This window comes from Limanda limanda, chromosome 6, assembly GCF_963576545.1.
Source record: "Limanda limanda chromosome 6, fLimLim1.1, whole genome shotgun sequence".
Taxonomy (NCBI): Eukaryota; Metazoa; Chordata; class Actinopteri; order Pleuronectiformes; family Pleuronectidae; genus Limanda; species Limanda limanda.
Window position 1 is genome coordinate 17032377 of NC_083641.1, and position 16924 is coordinate 17049300.

The 16924-nt window shown below is 41.5% G+C and overlaps 1 protein-coding gene across 2 annotated transcripts; it reads right to left on the reverse strand.

Annotated features, from left to right (window-relative positions):
- Window positions 1-1966: 1966 nt before the first annotated feature.
- spa17 (sperm autoantigenic protein 17) lies at window positions 1967-4759 on the reverse strand. 2 transcript variants are annotated; one of them, XM_061073734.1, is made up of 3 exons: window positions 4745-4759; window positions 3494-3695; window positions 1967-2022 (listed from the first exon to the last, which is right to left on the reverse strand). In XM_061073734.1, exons 1-3 carry the CDS (start codon window positions 4757-4759, stop codon window positions 1967-1969), a joined length of 273 nt encoding a protein of 90 aa, XP_060929717.1. The 2 variants fall into 2 exon arrangements, with proteins under 2 accessions (XP_060929717.1, XP_060929718.1); XM_061073735.1 differs by having other exon boundaries at window positions 1999-2022; window positions 3540-3695.
- Window positions 4760-16924: the final 12165 nt, after the last annotated feature.

Consider the following 16924-nt stretch of genomic DNA (forward strand, 5'->3'; position numbering starts at 1 on the left):
ACTCCCCTCACATGACTCACACGAGGATGGAGAAAGACACAAACATGACTTTCAGGCTCAGTTTCTCTGAAAATATGTCTTTTCCCTCACTCACAGGATCCAGTGGGACCGACCAAGTGGGTGTTGTGATGTTTGGAGGTGTGCAGAATATTGATTGCTCATCCGCAGTCATTAAAGAGACAGGAGAATGTGGCCATGTCACCTCTGGGACTGAGTAGGAGAAATAAGAGAGAATAAGTCCATGTGAAAACCCATAGAGGATGTTCGTGAGAGTGAAGCGGAGGAGGCACGTCAGCCTGAGAAGGGAGTGCTCTGCAAAACCACTGAGAGCAGGACCCAAGATGATACCTCCACAGCTGGTGACACTACCACGAATCTGTGTGTGTGTATGTGTGTGTGTGTATGTGTGTGTGTGTGTGTGTGTACGAGTACGACAATGAAGGATTGCAGTGGGATCTGCATGGCAGGGGCTGTGTTCTTCCTGTGTGAAAATGCATGTGCAGTTTGAGTGTGTGCCGTGTGCTGTATGTCTCAGATGCGTGTGGGCGGGCTGAGTGGGAACATTGGGAGACTGAAGATGCTCTAGCCTGTTTCTCATAAAGTGAACAAGACGGCCTGGGCAAATTAAGCAACCACAATGTAATTCCTTTGTGGTATAAACAGCCTTATTGCAGTGAAGGTACTACATGTATTGCAAAACATTTGACGGGTGCATGGGAATTACTCTGTGGTGTTTTCCCAACTATGCAACTGATTATACGATGGAAGCATTTGATGGATTAATACATATTGGCTCTAAAATCACCAGCAATGCATCAATTTAAATTGCCTGATCTGTATATATTAAATGTGCATAGTTTGTATGTTATGAATGTTTCAGCGTCATTAAAATCTGCTCTTTCCAATCAGCAACCGGATTTTTGCAGCAATATTGCAGGAACAAGATAAAAAAGAAGGAATGAGCAGTTTGTTGATGTTGTTGTGTTTTCCTCCAAAAAAACAGTCAACATAAAATAAACTGTTCGAGACAAACATCCTTATCCTCCCTGATAAAACCCCTTCACTCGGATTAATGAAGTTTAAAACAGACATGTCACCGTATATTTAAGGTGGATTTATTTGTGCGATGCCATGACTCTACAGCAAAGTGAACAAAGTTACTATGCAGTTAGATTTAAAGCATGAAAGCTCTGCAAACAACAGGATATAATTTATTTTTTACATAAGTCAAACAATGCCAACCCAGCAACACAACAATAGAGCATATTGAACCAGTGTGTCATAAAGGTAAAGCTGTACCAAGTTTATCTGGAAAAAAAAAAAGTAATTAATGCATGCTGTTGTGGAAGATCAGATTTATAGAATGTGATCAAAATGAGAATAAAGGCAATTGCAATCTCAGAATAAATAGAACATAGGTAGCTACTCTTCTTTTGATACTTTTTAAGTTTTAATAATTTTATAAGCAGGTCGATTAATAAACCATGTTCCAGATACAAGCACACGAGAAAACAACGCAAAATCTGAAATAACATAAGCCACAGAGTTACGCTAAGTCTAATGCTGATACAAGGTTTATACACAGATGGTATGAACTGATCCTTGCACGATAATCCCTGTTTAGCATTGAGAGGACATTCATTTTCACGTTCACAGATCATCATCTAAAAACTAGCACACTACCAGAAGTTTCACAAGTACATGCAGAGAGTTGCAAATTCTGGGTCAAAGACATCCGTACTGATGAGTCTGCTGGAGGAGCAGAGAAGGAGTGTTGAAGTTCACCAAAATTCACAGAACACACCCTCAAAACTGTTCATATTTCTACTGATAATTTGCGTTGAAAAGAAAAAGAAAAAGACTCCTGGGACAAAAAAGTGTGTCTGAAAGCCAGACCAGTCAGCTGACGCCATCGCCAGCCATCTCCCTCCCCCTCTTTCTCTTCATCCAGGTCAGGGCAGGGGTGTCACTGCTCTGGCACGGATGTGTCGTCGCTCTCTACTGCCCCCGATCCTCCTGTCGCTAAAACGAGAGAAACAGGCGAGGCGTGAGGCACCGCAGAGCCTGGAAAAGAACAGTTCCTGTGTGCGCTTGTCAAGGTTGAACAGTGTGATACAATCAGAAACTGACACGTGGGCGGATCTTTTGTAAAAAAAGACAGAACACTTGATCAAAACTCAATATTGAGCTGCTACTTACGGATGAGTCATTTTCAAGGAATCTTTCTAAAATGCAATTATATTGAAGCGGAATTTACTCTGTAAGATTTAAAGTATTGAAGTAAAACTTTCATGGTGACGGCTAACATAACTGATGAGCTTAAAAACACACTTCTTATAGTGAAAAGGGGGTCTACCCCAATGGGAGGTACTATGGACGCTCGATACCACTTCGACAGGCCCATTAATTCTGCTCGGCCCTCAGAAGCGTAGGTATACTGTACCTAAAGCACCTGGAGCTATAAATATTTCTACAAAAGCATGCGAGGCGGCCGGCAAATGGGTTAGGGAGAATCACTGACATAGATTCCTTGTCTCAGACACATCCCCAAAGAAAAAGCGGCTGTCTTACAGGGAAGTGAGAAATTTCGAGGGATGGGTCTCTTAATGCCTACTCCAGTTTACATGTTCTTGGTGGTTCAAGTTAAAAATATATATATATATCGGGTGTAAATGTGAGGTTATGAGCTTTAATAGTTTTTATTTTGTGTTGTTTTTGTCTGCAGAAATGTCTTGGAAAGGTTTTTGGTTTGTATCAGCGTGAAAACAAATCTAAATGCAACCGTTTGCTCGTTTTGAAATCATCAACATTACAAGGAGACACCAGCTAAAACATCTTAGGACTGATTGACTCATCAAACCACTGAATAAACGTCATAAAACATCCCAATGTTGTGGCGATGTAACTTGATCTTTTCAATCTAAACCTGTTTTCTCTCTGATGACTCCACGCCACATCTAGAAGAAGATTCATTTAAAACCACTTTAACAGCAGATTTAATTGAAAGATTCAATCATCTGTTGCTTGAGTCCTCATGGGGTAATTAAATGAGTCACTCGGTTTTGTGTGGCATTAATCACATTTGCTCTTCACCATAATGGGCTCTAATCGGTGTACTTAATTGTGTATGGCTTTTAAATAAGCTTCTTTACTGTGTTTAAAGCTATAAATCAGGTTGTTTTCCTGCATCCTGCTCAAGTGTTCGACACAGAGAAAGGATTGGCCCCACTCTCGTCTAAAAATGGAATATTGGTAAAATCAAAGAAGACGCATGCTCTGGTGCAACATGGAGAATTTCCAGCAGAACTGCTTCCTGCTCACAAGACTGTGTTAATACGTAACTTATGCTCTCCATCACTTACCTTATATCACCTACTGTAGCTACACCTCCTGATGGGAGCATCACCTACCATCCTTAAAGTCACTACCCATAATGCCATCCTCACAATGGCATTATGTGACCTTGTCTTATCCCTCATCCTACACCACTGACCTGTGTCCCCCCTGCTTCCGTTGAGCACATCCCCAGTGCTGCTCACCTCCTCCCCTTCCGCTTTGTCCTCGGGCTTCATCTTCTTGCGGGTCATGTGGCCCCGGAAGCCGGCCTGGATCTTGGCGGCAGCCCTGTTGGCCTCCGGGTCATCCAGGGGGATGTCCATGATGTCCTCCTCCTCCTGGGGCCGACTGCACTCCTCCTGTAGGACAGTATATCGAAGAATGTTATATCCCTTCAACACTCTCATCCTTAAAAGATTGTGAACTTCTTTTGTAAATCAATGACTGTGGTTGTTGTCAGGTGTATTACATGACTCCAGCGGGTGCTCTCTCGAGGCCAGTTACTGACATTTAACAGGAATAATTTAAATGCTCTCCCTTTCTCTTGTTGTCATAAAATCTATAAATACACTGCTGGAGGAAACATGTCTGGGACAAACTGTTTTGTGATTAATTACCATGGACTGTAATCCACTGTTGAAAAATGATGAACCAGTAAAAATACGACTGCAGTCAACAGCAGCAGCTCATCCAGAGACTGAAAGTACGGCGCCACTGTCCCAGAGGAAACATGGAGAGGGGGGGACTTGTCATAAAGTGGCAGAGGGAAAAAGCGCTGAGGCTGTCGACGAGTTATGTAAACACCAATTCTCGATTGTGTGGCAAAAATGGATCGGCTACACCCCGGGCTTTTGCTTATAGAAACAGATTGGCATCTCACACAAAGGCAGCTCGCAAAACAAGCCCACCACCATCCCACTACCAGTGCTGCTTGTCTCCAGTGAAACCCCTCCAGTGTAGGAGTGTGACCACCCACCTGTTCAGCCAGTGTTCATTAGCCTCTGTGTCTGACTGCTCACTGAGCAGCCACAATCCGGCTGCAGCAGAGATGCAGGATTCTGCCAGCTACACTCCATCTCAAGGGGCTTGTTGGTTTTATTGCCTCAGGGTCCTCTCACATGCATTGATATATAATATTCTGATAAAGATCTCACTTGAAAAAAGCTTAAAAAGCCTTTAGAAAATATGGTTTTACATTCTCACTTCTCTACGAAGAAATATACCACTTGTGATTCATAAGCACATAAATTGTCAACATTAACTCTTGTGAAGCGTCAACAACATCAACACACGGCAGGGTGCAGTCTGAGGACAACCGAACACTCGTAAAAAACATTAGTACTTAAAAAGGGAACCGAAATGCAAGAGAAAACGTCTTTAAAAAAGTTAATCTGAAACTTTTACTTACATTATGACAGTCCATGTTTCTCAGAGATGACTTCAGTCTTCAGGTGAGCTGACCTAGTATGACTTGTGCGCTTCGATTTCTACGCGGACCCAGCAAAGCTGTGTTTGAACGAGTCTCCGGTATAATACAGATGCCTCACTGGCTTTTTACTAACAATCACTGTATGTTCAGGAACACCCGCTCACGCAAACGGAGTGAGAGAGAGAGGGAGAGGGAGAGAGAGAGAGAGAGAGAGGATAGGAGAAAGAGGATGGGAGAAAGAGGATGGGATAAAGAGGGAGGGAGGAAGGAGAGAGAGAGAGACCTCCTACAAACATGACAGCATGTGTTCCATCTTTTCAGTCTCATTAAGGTTGCTGACCTATTGTGTTCACATGACTGTAACAGACCTTTTACAGACTAGCAACCGCCAAAATGAGAGGTCATACGCAGATTATGTGACTATTTCACTGATTTAAAGCTTAACACTTTTGAAACAAGTGAAAATGATAGAATTATTGAGTCTGGATACCAATAAGGAAAAATGCAAAGTGACAACCGCCTGGAGTGAGCATCATAGAAACTTCACAAGTTGCAGTGTTACAATAATACACTCATTTAAACAGATGACCAACAGAGAAATACTATGCAAAAGCCAGATGGTCATGAACAATAATTGCTGACTATCAAACTCTACTATTAGTGTGAAAATAAAGAAGTGTAAGCATCTTGGACTGCTTTACACTCGGAGGTGTTATAAATGTATTAGAGGCAGAGCGAGCGCTCAGCCCTCTCCATCCCTCTGATCCCAGCTGGTGCGGCCGCCCACACTCCTCTGCCAGCCTCAGAGACAAGACGGAGAGGGAGAGGAACAGAACGTATCCATTTATCTGAGTTATTTCTCTGACATTAAACGCTCTCCCACTGCTTTGCTAATCACTCAGACAATATGCCGAGTTATCCTCGGGGCTAATTTCACTACGCTGACACCCTTTATCAATCAATTCACTTTGGTTATTTGTAGGAGTGATAAACTCCTACAAATTGAATTTTACTGAAATTATATTAGCCACATCATTAGTGTATAAAACACAGTATGTATCCACCTAAGATGATCAGAGGAGGACCATAGTTTGCACTTATGAGTAAAAGGTGTAAAAGTTAAAATAAAGAAGACTTTGAGAGGATTATGACATCTTGAAGGTAGGTCACTGTGAGAGTAGATGGCCTATATACTGCACAATTGTGTTCCAGCTGAAATAAATTCTAAGCAAGAGCACACATCCGTCCACTGCATTTAGAAATAGAAAACATGCTCTTTTACTGTTTAATGAGTCAGATAGAAACTGATATTAAAAGGTACATTACTGATACAGATGGTGCCTAGCAACTATCAGCATCATTAATTCTGCGATGACACTAACAGAGAGCAGGATGGTGAGGGGTTACCATGGTAACATTCTCAGTACCCCTTCCTACACTCCCTCCCTGTGAGTGTGTGGAGCTGTGTTGGTCCAGACAAATCAGACGTAACTAACCGTGGCAGCAGTGTGAAAAAAGAAAATGTTAAAGGCCTGATTCGCAAGACAAAATCGTTTTTTACGATGACAGGCTACTGAATTGAGTTTCAATCTGTGGAGGCCGTAGCAGGCTCCCAAGACGGGAGTGAATCTGGCAGTAACAAAGCCAATGTATTACAGTTTTATGAGCATGCGGCAGAATAAAGGCCTTAAACAGCTTTGTGAGCAGAAATGCAGATTATGCTGAAGTTTGAGACCAAAACTACAGTTTCTGCAGAGCTCAGTTCGGGCGATCGAGATCACGAGCCCCTTGATGATGTTCAAAGTTTGTCATAGCAACTGCCACACGTCATCTAGATTCTAGAGGATGAACTATTTTGGAGATATTTTCAGTCACCTACCCTTGAGAGCCCAGGGGGCGAAGAAAAAAACGTGAGGTGCATTGTTGACTTGTCCTTGAAGGGTTTATTTATATAGGCTACTGGAGACACGAATGGGAACAGAACAGACTGTAACCTGGCTCAGACAACTCTGCATGACGACTGTAGAAACTTTTACACTCTGACTGCTGAAGAAAGTGGAGTATATTCAAATATATAAATAATATATCAAACTTTACCTTGTCAGTGCTCTTCTTCTCCTCTGTCTCTTGTGTGTGTGTTACAGACACGAGTGGTATTTCTTCTCCTTGCTGATCAGCATCTGTCCCATCTGAGACATGAGCGATGTCGATGCTCTCCTCTACACACACTGCATCACTCATTTCTTCTTCTTCTGCAACTTTTTCCTCTTCCTCTGATGTGGCCTCTTTTTCTTCCTCTGTATGCTCAGGCCAGGACTCTACACTCAGATGATGCTCCTCCGTTAGATGCTGTCCACTTGTTTCGAAAGTCTCACTCTGTCGCCCCGTCCCTGCTGTTGCTGGATTTGACGGGGTTACTTGTGATGAATGGTTTTCCGCACAATCATCATTAATGTCTTCATCCTCCCTCTCAATATAACCTTCTGTATTCTTGTCCTCTTCGTCTCCTACAACCGTGTCTGTTGTCTCCTCTTTTTTCAAATCAGCATCATTTGACTTTGTCTCTGTCTCAGAGACCTCACTCTGGAGAAATGTCCCTTCTCTTTTTATCTCCTCATCGTCAGTTGTATCATCAGTTTCATCGTTTGTGTTCTTTTCGTCTGTTTCGGTGTTGGGCCGATCAGATGGGCTGCCGGTTAATTTACCTTCTCCATTGTCTTCATCGCTGTCATTTAAATCAGAGTCATTTGTGGCCACCTCTTCCTGCATTGTATCAGATACTTTCAGGTGACTTTCCATTTCCTCCCCTTCAGACTTCAGCTCTGTTTCAGCTCCCCCTGTTTCGGGTTCATCTTGGTGTTGTGGACCAGATATATTTTGGTCTGTTGACACTGCACTTACCTCCTTGGGCTCCTCTCCCTGTTGCATTTCTAATATCTCATTCTGCAACACCTCTACTGAACCCTCTTCCTGTGGCGGTTTCTCCTCAGCCTCAGTAATTTGCTGAGCCTCTGGAACATCTTCAAAGCTAATCTCAACCAATGAATCCTCCTTTGGTACAGTATCACCATCTACAACACCCTCGATATTAGCTAAACTTTCATGTGTTTCCCCAGAGGAAGCTTTGGTCTCTGTTTCCTCCTCCTCCTTTGTTTTTTCTGCCTGATCTTCTGCTTCTTGTTGATTATCCTCAGGGGTCTCAAACTGAGACAGTGATGATTGTGCAACAGTTTCCTCTGGCGGCGGTTCATCGCTGTGAGATTCCTTTTCAGAAGTGGCTCTTTCGTCTGTTCCTCCAAGCTCTGTAGCACAAATGTCCACGTTAGCAAGTCCAGAATGCGGATAGATCTCGATTGGTTCTTCTACTTCAGTATTTCCCTCTTCCTCCGAGTCTTCAATCTCCTTCTCTACAGCAGCAGCTTCTTGTTTATCGTCCCTATTATCTTCTGTCATTCCCAACTCCTGAGCACATACATCTACGTTGGAAAGCCCACTGAATAATAGCATGTCAGCGGATGCAGACTGAGGTACATCTGGGTCTGGAGCAGAGCTGATATCTTTTTCATTAGCTGCCCTTCCATCTTTATCAAGTGCATGTTCTGTTGGGTCTTTGTTCTCCTCCGTCCCACGCTGTTCATCTGACTGTACATCTGCACTAGGGGGGTTGTTGATTGATTCTCTTTCTGAAAGTCCCCTTTTCATTGAAACACTATCATTCTCTGCAACAAAGTGTTCTTCTTTTTCGTCTTCTTCTTCTTCTTCTTCTTCTGCTTCTTCATCTTTTTCTCCTAATTCGTCTTCCTTTTCTTCTTCTTCTTCTTCTTCTTTTTCTTCTTCTTCTTCTTTTGTGTCAGTTACATCCCCCCCTTCGGAGACTTTAGGTTGTGTGGTAGATATTTCCGTGGCTTCTGTTGAATTACTTACTTCATTTGCAGTTTTGGTCTCATCTAAAAAGAAATGAAAGACTTTAAGTGAGAAACGTTCAGTGGGACATGGGTAAAATTTGAGCGATGACATAAGTGAAGGTTATGCTTTTCAAAAAACATGCAATGTCATCTCTGTTGCCTCTTTGAATCTGAACCCTGTCACTGTGCAGGGCGGTCCTGCTCTCTCCTCTCACTCCTGACACTGCAAACCTTACACTGCTTCAGATACTGAGCCGCTAGTTCTGGGCCTCAATTCCACAATGTAGTCCTCTTTAGAGATTTTTACAATGAAAACACTGAAGCATGAGATTGGACCAAACTAGAATCCGTATAAACAGCCAAGCAGGATATGTTTTCACCCCTTTCGATCTGGATCAAGGAAGATCAGAGATGTGTTTTTCTCTTGCTTTAACATTGCGAGATGGGGATTTTTTCTGCATTTTCATTGATGTCCCTGAGAATTATTCATAGATCTTGATAGCATGCTTAGAGGCGTGATATTTATGAATGTGCGAAATTCAGAGCAATTCAAAACCAAGGTCCAGACTTAGTGAATTTAAATGTGGTTTAATAAGGGGAATGTTAGGCCTTGGTGGAGGTTTGCACTCTACTAAGGGCCATTTCAGTAATTTTACGGCTTTTTAATTGTTGTATGAAGGTAAAAATCTCAGAGCAGGTTTTGCTGCGGAGTCATCATGCAGAGATATAACTCTAGTAATACGACTTGGCTTGTATACTCCTCATTGTATTTTTCTTTTTATAATCCACACGGAAATCTCAGCTGTTTCTACAGAAAATCCTCACACCACATGACTCCTGTTGTTATAATTTTAGTAATAGACTTAAAGATGTTGTATTCATCTCAACGTGTCACTATTCTTTCCCTCACTATTCTCCCTCTACTGTTGATGCAAATAAGGTAAGACTCACTTGGACTTGTGATCTCTGGTGGAGGCTCTTTCTCAGGATTTGCCTGTCAGGGTGAAATAACAAGAAATGCCTGCTGGTAAGGAGAGACTCACTAATAAACAGAGGAGAGTTTATTTAGGTATGGTGCGCAAAGTAGGTGGAGTGTATGTACTGTAGGTTGATCTTATACCTCAGAAGCCTTGAACGCGTGGTTGTTGTAAAACCTGTCCTCCAGTTTAGCAGCCCACTCAGCCGGGTCCATCCCACTCTCTTCAGGAAAAGAAAGAAGAAAATATATATTTGACAGCATCTTATTGCAGCCCAGTTCTGCAACTTTGTTGAAAATTAAATCCCTTAAGTCATCGTGGTGAAAGACTTTCTCGAAATAATGACTTGCCCACTCGAAATAACTCCTTAGGAACTCAAAATAAAAGCTTAGTATGTCATAATTTATGATTTATTATGAATTATTATCTCATAATTGCGACTTGCTATTTTATATATATGACTCTTGCCTTTTTAATCTCATAACTATGATCTATAATCTCATAATGATGATCTCATAAACTCGATTTTAATTTAATCTCATAACTTTTGACATTTCACTGGCGGAAGTGGGCTTCCATACAGAAAGTGGAGTTACCTTCTCTTTCCTGGAGCAGAGCCTTGAAGTACTGAGCAGCATATAGAGAGATGTCTTCAGGCTGATCTCGTAAGATTTCTCGGACTAGTCCTTCCAGGATCGAACCGAATCCCCGAGGGACCCGCAGGTGGGTGTTGGAGAAGGGAACTGCCATTTCAGCGATAAACGGGCCGGAGAAGTTTGTTTACTGTCTTCCCCATATGCAGCGTAGAAGAAGATGAAGGAGGAGGAGAAGAAGAAGAGAGCGGCTAACGTTATCTGGTAAATAATATACCGGTAACTTAACGTTTATAGTTAATAGTCACCACACAACACGTAAACTGCTTCGATATTTAAATTAAATAAGATTCATTAAAACAAGCTACTTATACCTGTTATCCATGAAATAACCTGTAACTCGTGTCCACCTTTACATTGAACTGCTGAAGTTTACAACAGCAGACGTTCAGTTGACACTTGTTCCTAGGCAACGACTCAAACTACGGATACCGACAAGGCACACGTTATTGTAAAACTCAAACTGTTTATTTGATATAATGTGGGACCTGTCTTTTATATACCTTTTTATTTTAGTTCATACATTTTTTTGCCATGGATTTAATGAAGCGCTTGGTAAACCTTGTTTACATAAGTTCTATACAAATAAAGTTATTATTATTATTACTATTATTATCTTTTTATTTTAGTTCATACATTTTTTTGCCATGGATTTAATGAAGCACTTGGTAAACCTTGTTTACATAAGTGCTATACAAATAAAGTTATTATTATTATTATTATTATTGCAGGTACATTTAAACACAGCACATAGAGTAATAATGACACAAGACAAACGCTTTATAATAACAAGATCAGTTTATTGAGGTGTATTTCTGCTCAGGCATATGTGATGACTGCATACTCAGAGCTGGAGCTCATCTGGCGGCTGACCTCTCTGGGCAGGAGCACGTGCAGCCGGTCAGCTGATCGCGAGGCCTGCAGGTGAGGCGCCGGCTCACCTCTCCACCACTGCTGCAAAACAATCAGAAACAATGTGAACTCCTGAGATGTCCTCCCATCGGGCTCTCTCATGACATCACCAGAGACAGTAACAGATAGAGGAGGGCGTAGCCTGTGTTTTACAAGTGACACGAGCATATTTATGGTAAAATAAGATTCCATCCCTTTCAAAATGTGTTCGTTGTTTGGTTTGCAGTTGAAGCTTGCAGTCTGCAAATAGGTAGAGTGACATTTGTAAAAAATGTCGACAATCTAATTCGATACCTCTGCAGTAGATCATGCCTTCATGAAGTATAGGCTCAGGTTTTATTTAAACAGTTGTGAAACATTGTGAGTCAACTTCAGGATTGTTTTAGAAGCCATATTAATCGATCATCCCCCTGGAAAGAGTCTATTTTAACATATGTGATATATTTCACTTGGATAAATATACATGTCTCAGTGGCAGTTTATACGAAACTGTAATTATTAAATGCTTATGATCGTACAAACATGTATAGTTATGATTAAAATCATCAAAAAAAAATTAAGGGAAAATGAACAGATAACTTGATATTTTATATTTTTTTGTTTTGCAACCCCGAATTCACTTATGCTCTAAATGTACATATCTCCCATGTTAACCTATGCTGCGAGTTGTCTGTAAGGTAACGTCTCTTTCATTTAGGATGATATAATCTGGCTCAATGTAAATGGTAAATTATGTAGCACATTTCTATTCCTGATCATAACTAAAAGCATTTTATAGTACCGTCGTGCCTCCGTACACGCACCAGCTGTAGATTCATAATTGTGATCTAAGGTTGCAGCGACATGCTCAGAGCAGAATGGAGAATGGTTATCTGTCCTTTGAATTTATGATTCATTGAGGTGAATGTGAAGTCCTGTCCCTCACCTCTTTCTGATCTCCAGGAGTCAGGAAGCCAACCTGAGTGAGCTCTGGCGTACTGACCCCTCGGACAGTGATCATTATGTCAGCATACGGAACTTCAGTGTCGCTGTCATCATCTGCATCAAAGATATTATACAGTAAATCACAGATTTTCAGTCTTTGCATTGTAAACAGTGAGGATGTCTCTCTCAGGTTAGATGTGTGCTGTTACTCTTCCAGAGTTGATTTACCTGGTGGTGGAATTCTCAAAGTCACTCTTTCATTTTGTGTGGACATTGACCCTTTGGGAATATGATGGGTAAGAATGACAAGGCTGCATTTTAAGGCAGAAATTCTTACATTTTATATTGTATATTTTTAACTGTTTACCGATCACTGGTGAGAGGACAGCGTGAAGTGGCAGTGTTGAGCTGAAACGGCAATAGATGACGAAATAACTACCAAAGAGGTATAGATTTCTTTAATGTTATAAGATACAGGTTTAACCAAACAGAAATGTGTAAATTGTACTCACTCTGACCTGGAAACAACGGGCTCCCCTGCAATGTGTGAGATTGTTAACACAATGACACAGAGATAGAAATAACATATATTCAAATCTAGTTTATCATTCCGCATATTATCTGATTTTGTAATCACCTTTATCATTCCAGCTCTGTCTGATCTGGTTTACAAACAGGTAGGCGGCCAATGCAGCCAAAATTATGGCAACAGCAACGGTAACTGTTACCAAAACCTTAATCCCTGTGAATTCCCCTGTTTACATGGGAGAGAAAAAAACTGTATTAAACTGGGATGTATTTGATTGAAGCCAGCTTTTACTTCTGCATATAAATGATACACAAACAGTCATACATTATCTATGTTAAGTAACGTGTGCTATCTCACCTCCATTTGAATCGTTTGGCTCAGCAGGAAGGGACCCTGAGAAATATAGAACAAAGTATAAAAGTAATGTAAATATTTGATATGTAAAAATATTGTAATTTTTTAAAATCTCACCATTTTTCCCGTCTGTCTTTGGGGTAACTGTCCAGTGTGGGGCACTTGTTTGAACTGGGAAAAAAAGGACAAAAATGACATCTTACTGAATCTTCCTGCGTTATTGTAACATTTGTTTTCTCTGTTTTATATGGAAGATCTATCTTATTTATTATGATATTTTCAAATAATGATATAATCTACCTTCAAATTGCAGTAAAACAACACGCTCTGTTTTTTGTGGAAGTTGAGGGTCTTCCGTGTCTTGCGTGTAGCAAGTGTAGCTCTTATTGAGATCTTCAGCGGACACATTTGACAGAGGCAGTGATAGTGTGCAAAATATGCTTTTGCTTAATATCCCCTGGCAGTGGGAATTATCAGATTCTACGCTCCAGCAGCCACGGACAAATCCAGTGGAGCAGTTGTAGGTGCAGTTTAATGTGAGAGTGTCTCCCAACACGACTGCCAAGAATTCAGTGGGAGTCTTCATATTAACACAGCTCACAAAATCTGCAGAGAGACAGAGATTATAATTTGCATCTACTTTACAAAAGCTATTATTTTACAACAAACAAAGAGCATTTTGAAAGCCTTATTCAATTGATGAACAATACAATGACAAATAAACTTTACCTTGTGTCAACCAAAACAACACCAATGTGAAATGGCCTGAGATCCCCATCGTATTTCTGGTTCCTGATGTCTTAAAAAACCTGCAATCAGATATCTTGTGCTGCTCAATTTGCAGATGCCTGCACCTGCAGAACTTTTATATACCCACACATATGCACCTACTTTGGGGAAGGGTACAGGAAGTGGTATTTGACAGGATAAGTTTCCATTCATTGCACTTTACTTCCTGCAAAATAACATTTCAGTTGAAAGCAGCTCTAAAGATTTTACTTCAAAATGTTGGTGCGCCAATGACACACTAACATTTAAATTACCAACATCTGCGCATTTTTTAATAATACAAAGATTACATTTGGCACCTGGCTTGGAGAAAAGATTCTGTACCTGATAATGTGGTTTGCACATGTATCTGCAGATGCACGACTGCAGCTCATCACTGCAGAGGATGTCTGACATTCACTTTTAGTTTTTAAATCCTCAGCCTTTAAAATAAATATGGGTCTTTTGTGGAAATGCATTCAAAGATGGCCTTATTTAAATGTTTATAGAAATGTAACTCCTGTTCAAACCTCTAAATGAATTGCATAGGTTTTTATAAATAATTGAAGATCCACTAAAGGCACCAATATCGCAGTTAGCTTTGTCACATACTCATGCATTATGAAAGTAGAAGGTTCAGTTACACAGTGTCTTTGTGCGCCATTATCAACTCGAGAGTTCACCAGGGAATCACGTTGCATGCTCCTGTTTCAGCTTCAGTGACCGAGGCCCTCTCACTTTCATCACTTTAAACAATCAGTCACGTAGGCTCAGACCAAACAGTTGGGAATGAAAATACACAAATAACTGAAACAGACAGGACTTTATTGAAGATCCAGCGATGATGTGCTCATGTAGAGTGATGCATCTGCTCTGTTTTTCGGCCGCATGGGTTTTTCTGCTGCTGACACAATCTGGACTCGCCTCAGGTAAGAACAGTGATTGTTAAAGGTTATGTTTTCAGTATATTAAATACACAAAAGCCAATTAAAAAATAAGTAAATCAACCCTAAAGATAGTGTTGACTAATGACAGACTCCTGAACCCTTCTTTATGTGAATTTATTTGTGTAAGAATCATTTGAGGGGAGTGCAGACCCCCCCGTCAGCGAAGAGACAGACCTCGATCAGTGCCCAGCAGGAAAATACTTCTCCCACCAGCTTTGTTTAGAGTGTCCCTCCGGCCATTTGTAAGTCATCAACAATCTTAAAAAAAACATTAAATTATTGACTGTTTGCATGAAGTAGCTATAACAAAGCATATATCTGTTGTATAGTTGTCCAGGCAATGTGTCTGCACCTCACAGATGCCCAGCAGGAACATTCAACCTCTACACAGGAAAAAGCGATATCAGTGACTGCAAGGTAATAAACGCCTCTTAAACCTGTTGTGCTGTGCCTTCCCTTTGAAAGCCAAAGGAAGAACATATTTCACTTGTCATTTATAGCAGTGATTCAGATTCCGACCTTTTTCAAAGCAGACATTTTGGCTCCTGTATTTACTGCGATTCTACTCAGCAGTATTAACTCTAGCTATCTGTGTTTGACATGTCTGAATGTCTGCTGTTAAAAAGGTTATATTCACCTTTTACTACCTACTCTCATCCCATCTGTGTTTATACCTGAAATATCTCAAATCCTGAGTTCAACGCTGTGTGACAGGTGGGTGGGTGTTGTTGTCTTTACTCGTCTGAATTACGTGTGTTGCAGCCTTGTTTTCCAGGTCTGATCAGTTCAGAGGACAAAGTGGACTGTAGGCTGTGTCCTGCAGGATTTTCCTGTGACCAGGCCAACGGGACGCTCTTTCTCTGCCCCCCAGGACAACATTCTCCTGAAGGGGTCCTGCAGTGTCTTGCCTGCCCTGTAGACTCTGTCTGCCCCTCTGGATTCCCTCTGAAGGTGACAGTAGTGGCAGACTTTGTCAATTGCATGTGTGTTTTGTATTTGAGAAAGAAAAAAAGACATTATTCTGACATAAATGTTCCTTCAAACTTGAATGAATCGAATCCATTTGCTTTTTCTGCATGTTCCCATATTGATCTCTTATATTTGGCTTACAGTGTGGGCCTGGTAAAGAACCCAGTGAGGATCACACTGTGTGTAATGACTGTGCCCCTGGCTTCTATTCCACCGTGTGTACTGTCCAGTGTCTGCAGTGTCCAGCAGGTAATGCAGTATTTAAAGACCAATGAATGAATCTGTTTATTTATGATTATTAAGCCATTAAACATGGGTCCTCTGTCTCTGTCATAGGAGGTTACTGTCCAGAGAATGGGAAGTCACAGCCTCTTCCTTGTCCTCCTGGTTGGTCCTCCGCTCCTGGACAGACTCACTGCCGCAGCTGTAATGACACGTCTTTACTGTGTGGGGGAGCTGTGCCCCCCCGCTGGAACCAGCCTCTGCACAGATCCAGTCAACCCATCACCTGTCGCCCAGGAACTTACAAAGACACGAGGGAAGAGTTGTCATGTGTGATCTGTCCCATAGGTCAGTGTTTTATCTCTGCTTGCTGTGATTCACGACATACTGGCTGGAAGACGGCTTAGTTGAGCTTTTTTTCGTCACTCCAGGTCATTACTGTGTGGGAGGTGTAGCTCAACCGTGTCCTGCAGGAACGTATGGCCCTAAAGAAGGTCTGCAGAGGCTGAGAGACTGCACAATCTGTCCCCCAGGTAGACTGGCAACCCTTCTTTCTTTGTTTCACACCTTAGATGTATCATATCAATATACCTATAAACTCTCCCTTGGTTTGAATGACTTTACCAGACGTGCTATCCCGAAAAACAATCTTGTGACCTTACCTATAAATACTTTCCTCAAGGGTTTTATTGTCTGGAAGGCAGCTCCCAGAGACCCATCTCCCAGCTCCTGTGCCCACAGGGCTATTACTGTGAAGAAGGCACGGCCACCCCTCATGGGTCACCTTGCCCTGCTGGAACAGCGGGGGAACAACTGGGTCAGACAAGTAGGGCAGCGTGTAAGAGATGTAGAGAAGGACGCTTCTGTCCTGCAGGTAAGTGTTAGCATGAATACACTGACTTCAATGGAGCAACACAAAAAATGATGTAACGTTGTAACTATCGCCATGCTTGATGAAAGAACACGAAATGAGGATCAACTTTGTTACTGCAAGATGTG

Excerpts from the sequence above, each read along its gene's own strand:
- spa17 (XM_061073734.1), bottom strand. Across the intron at positions 2,023-3,493 it reads CGGAAGCAGGGGGGACACAG|CGACAGGAGGATCGGGGGCA; the intron begins GTCAGTGGTGTA and ends CTCTCGTTTTAG.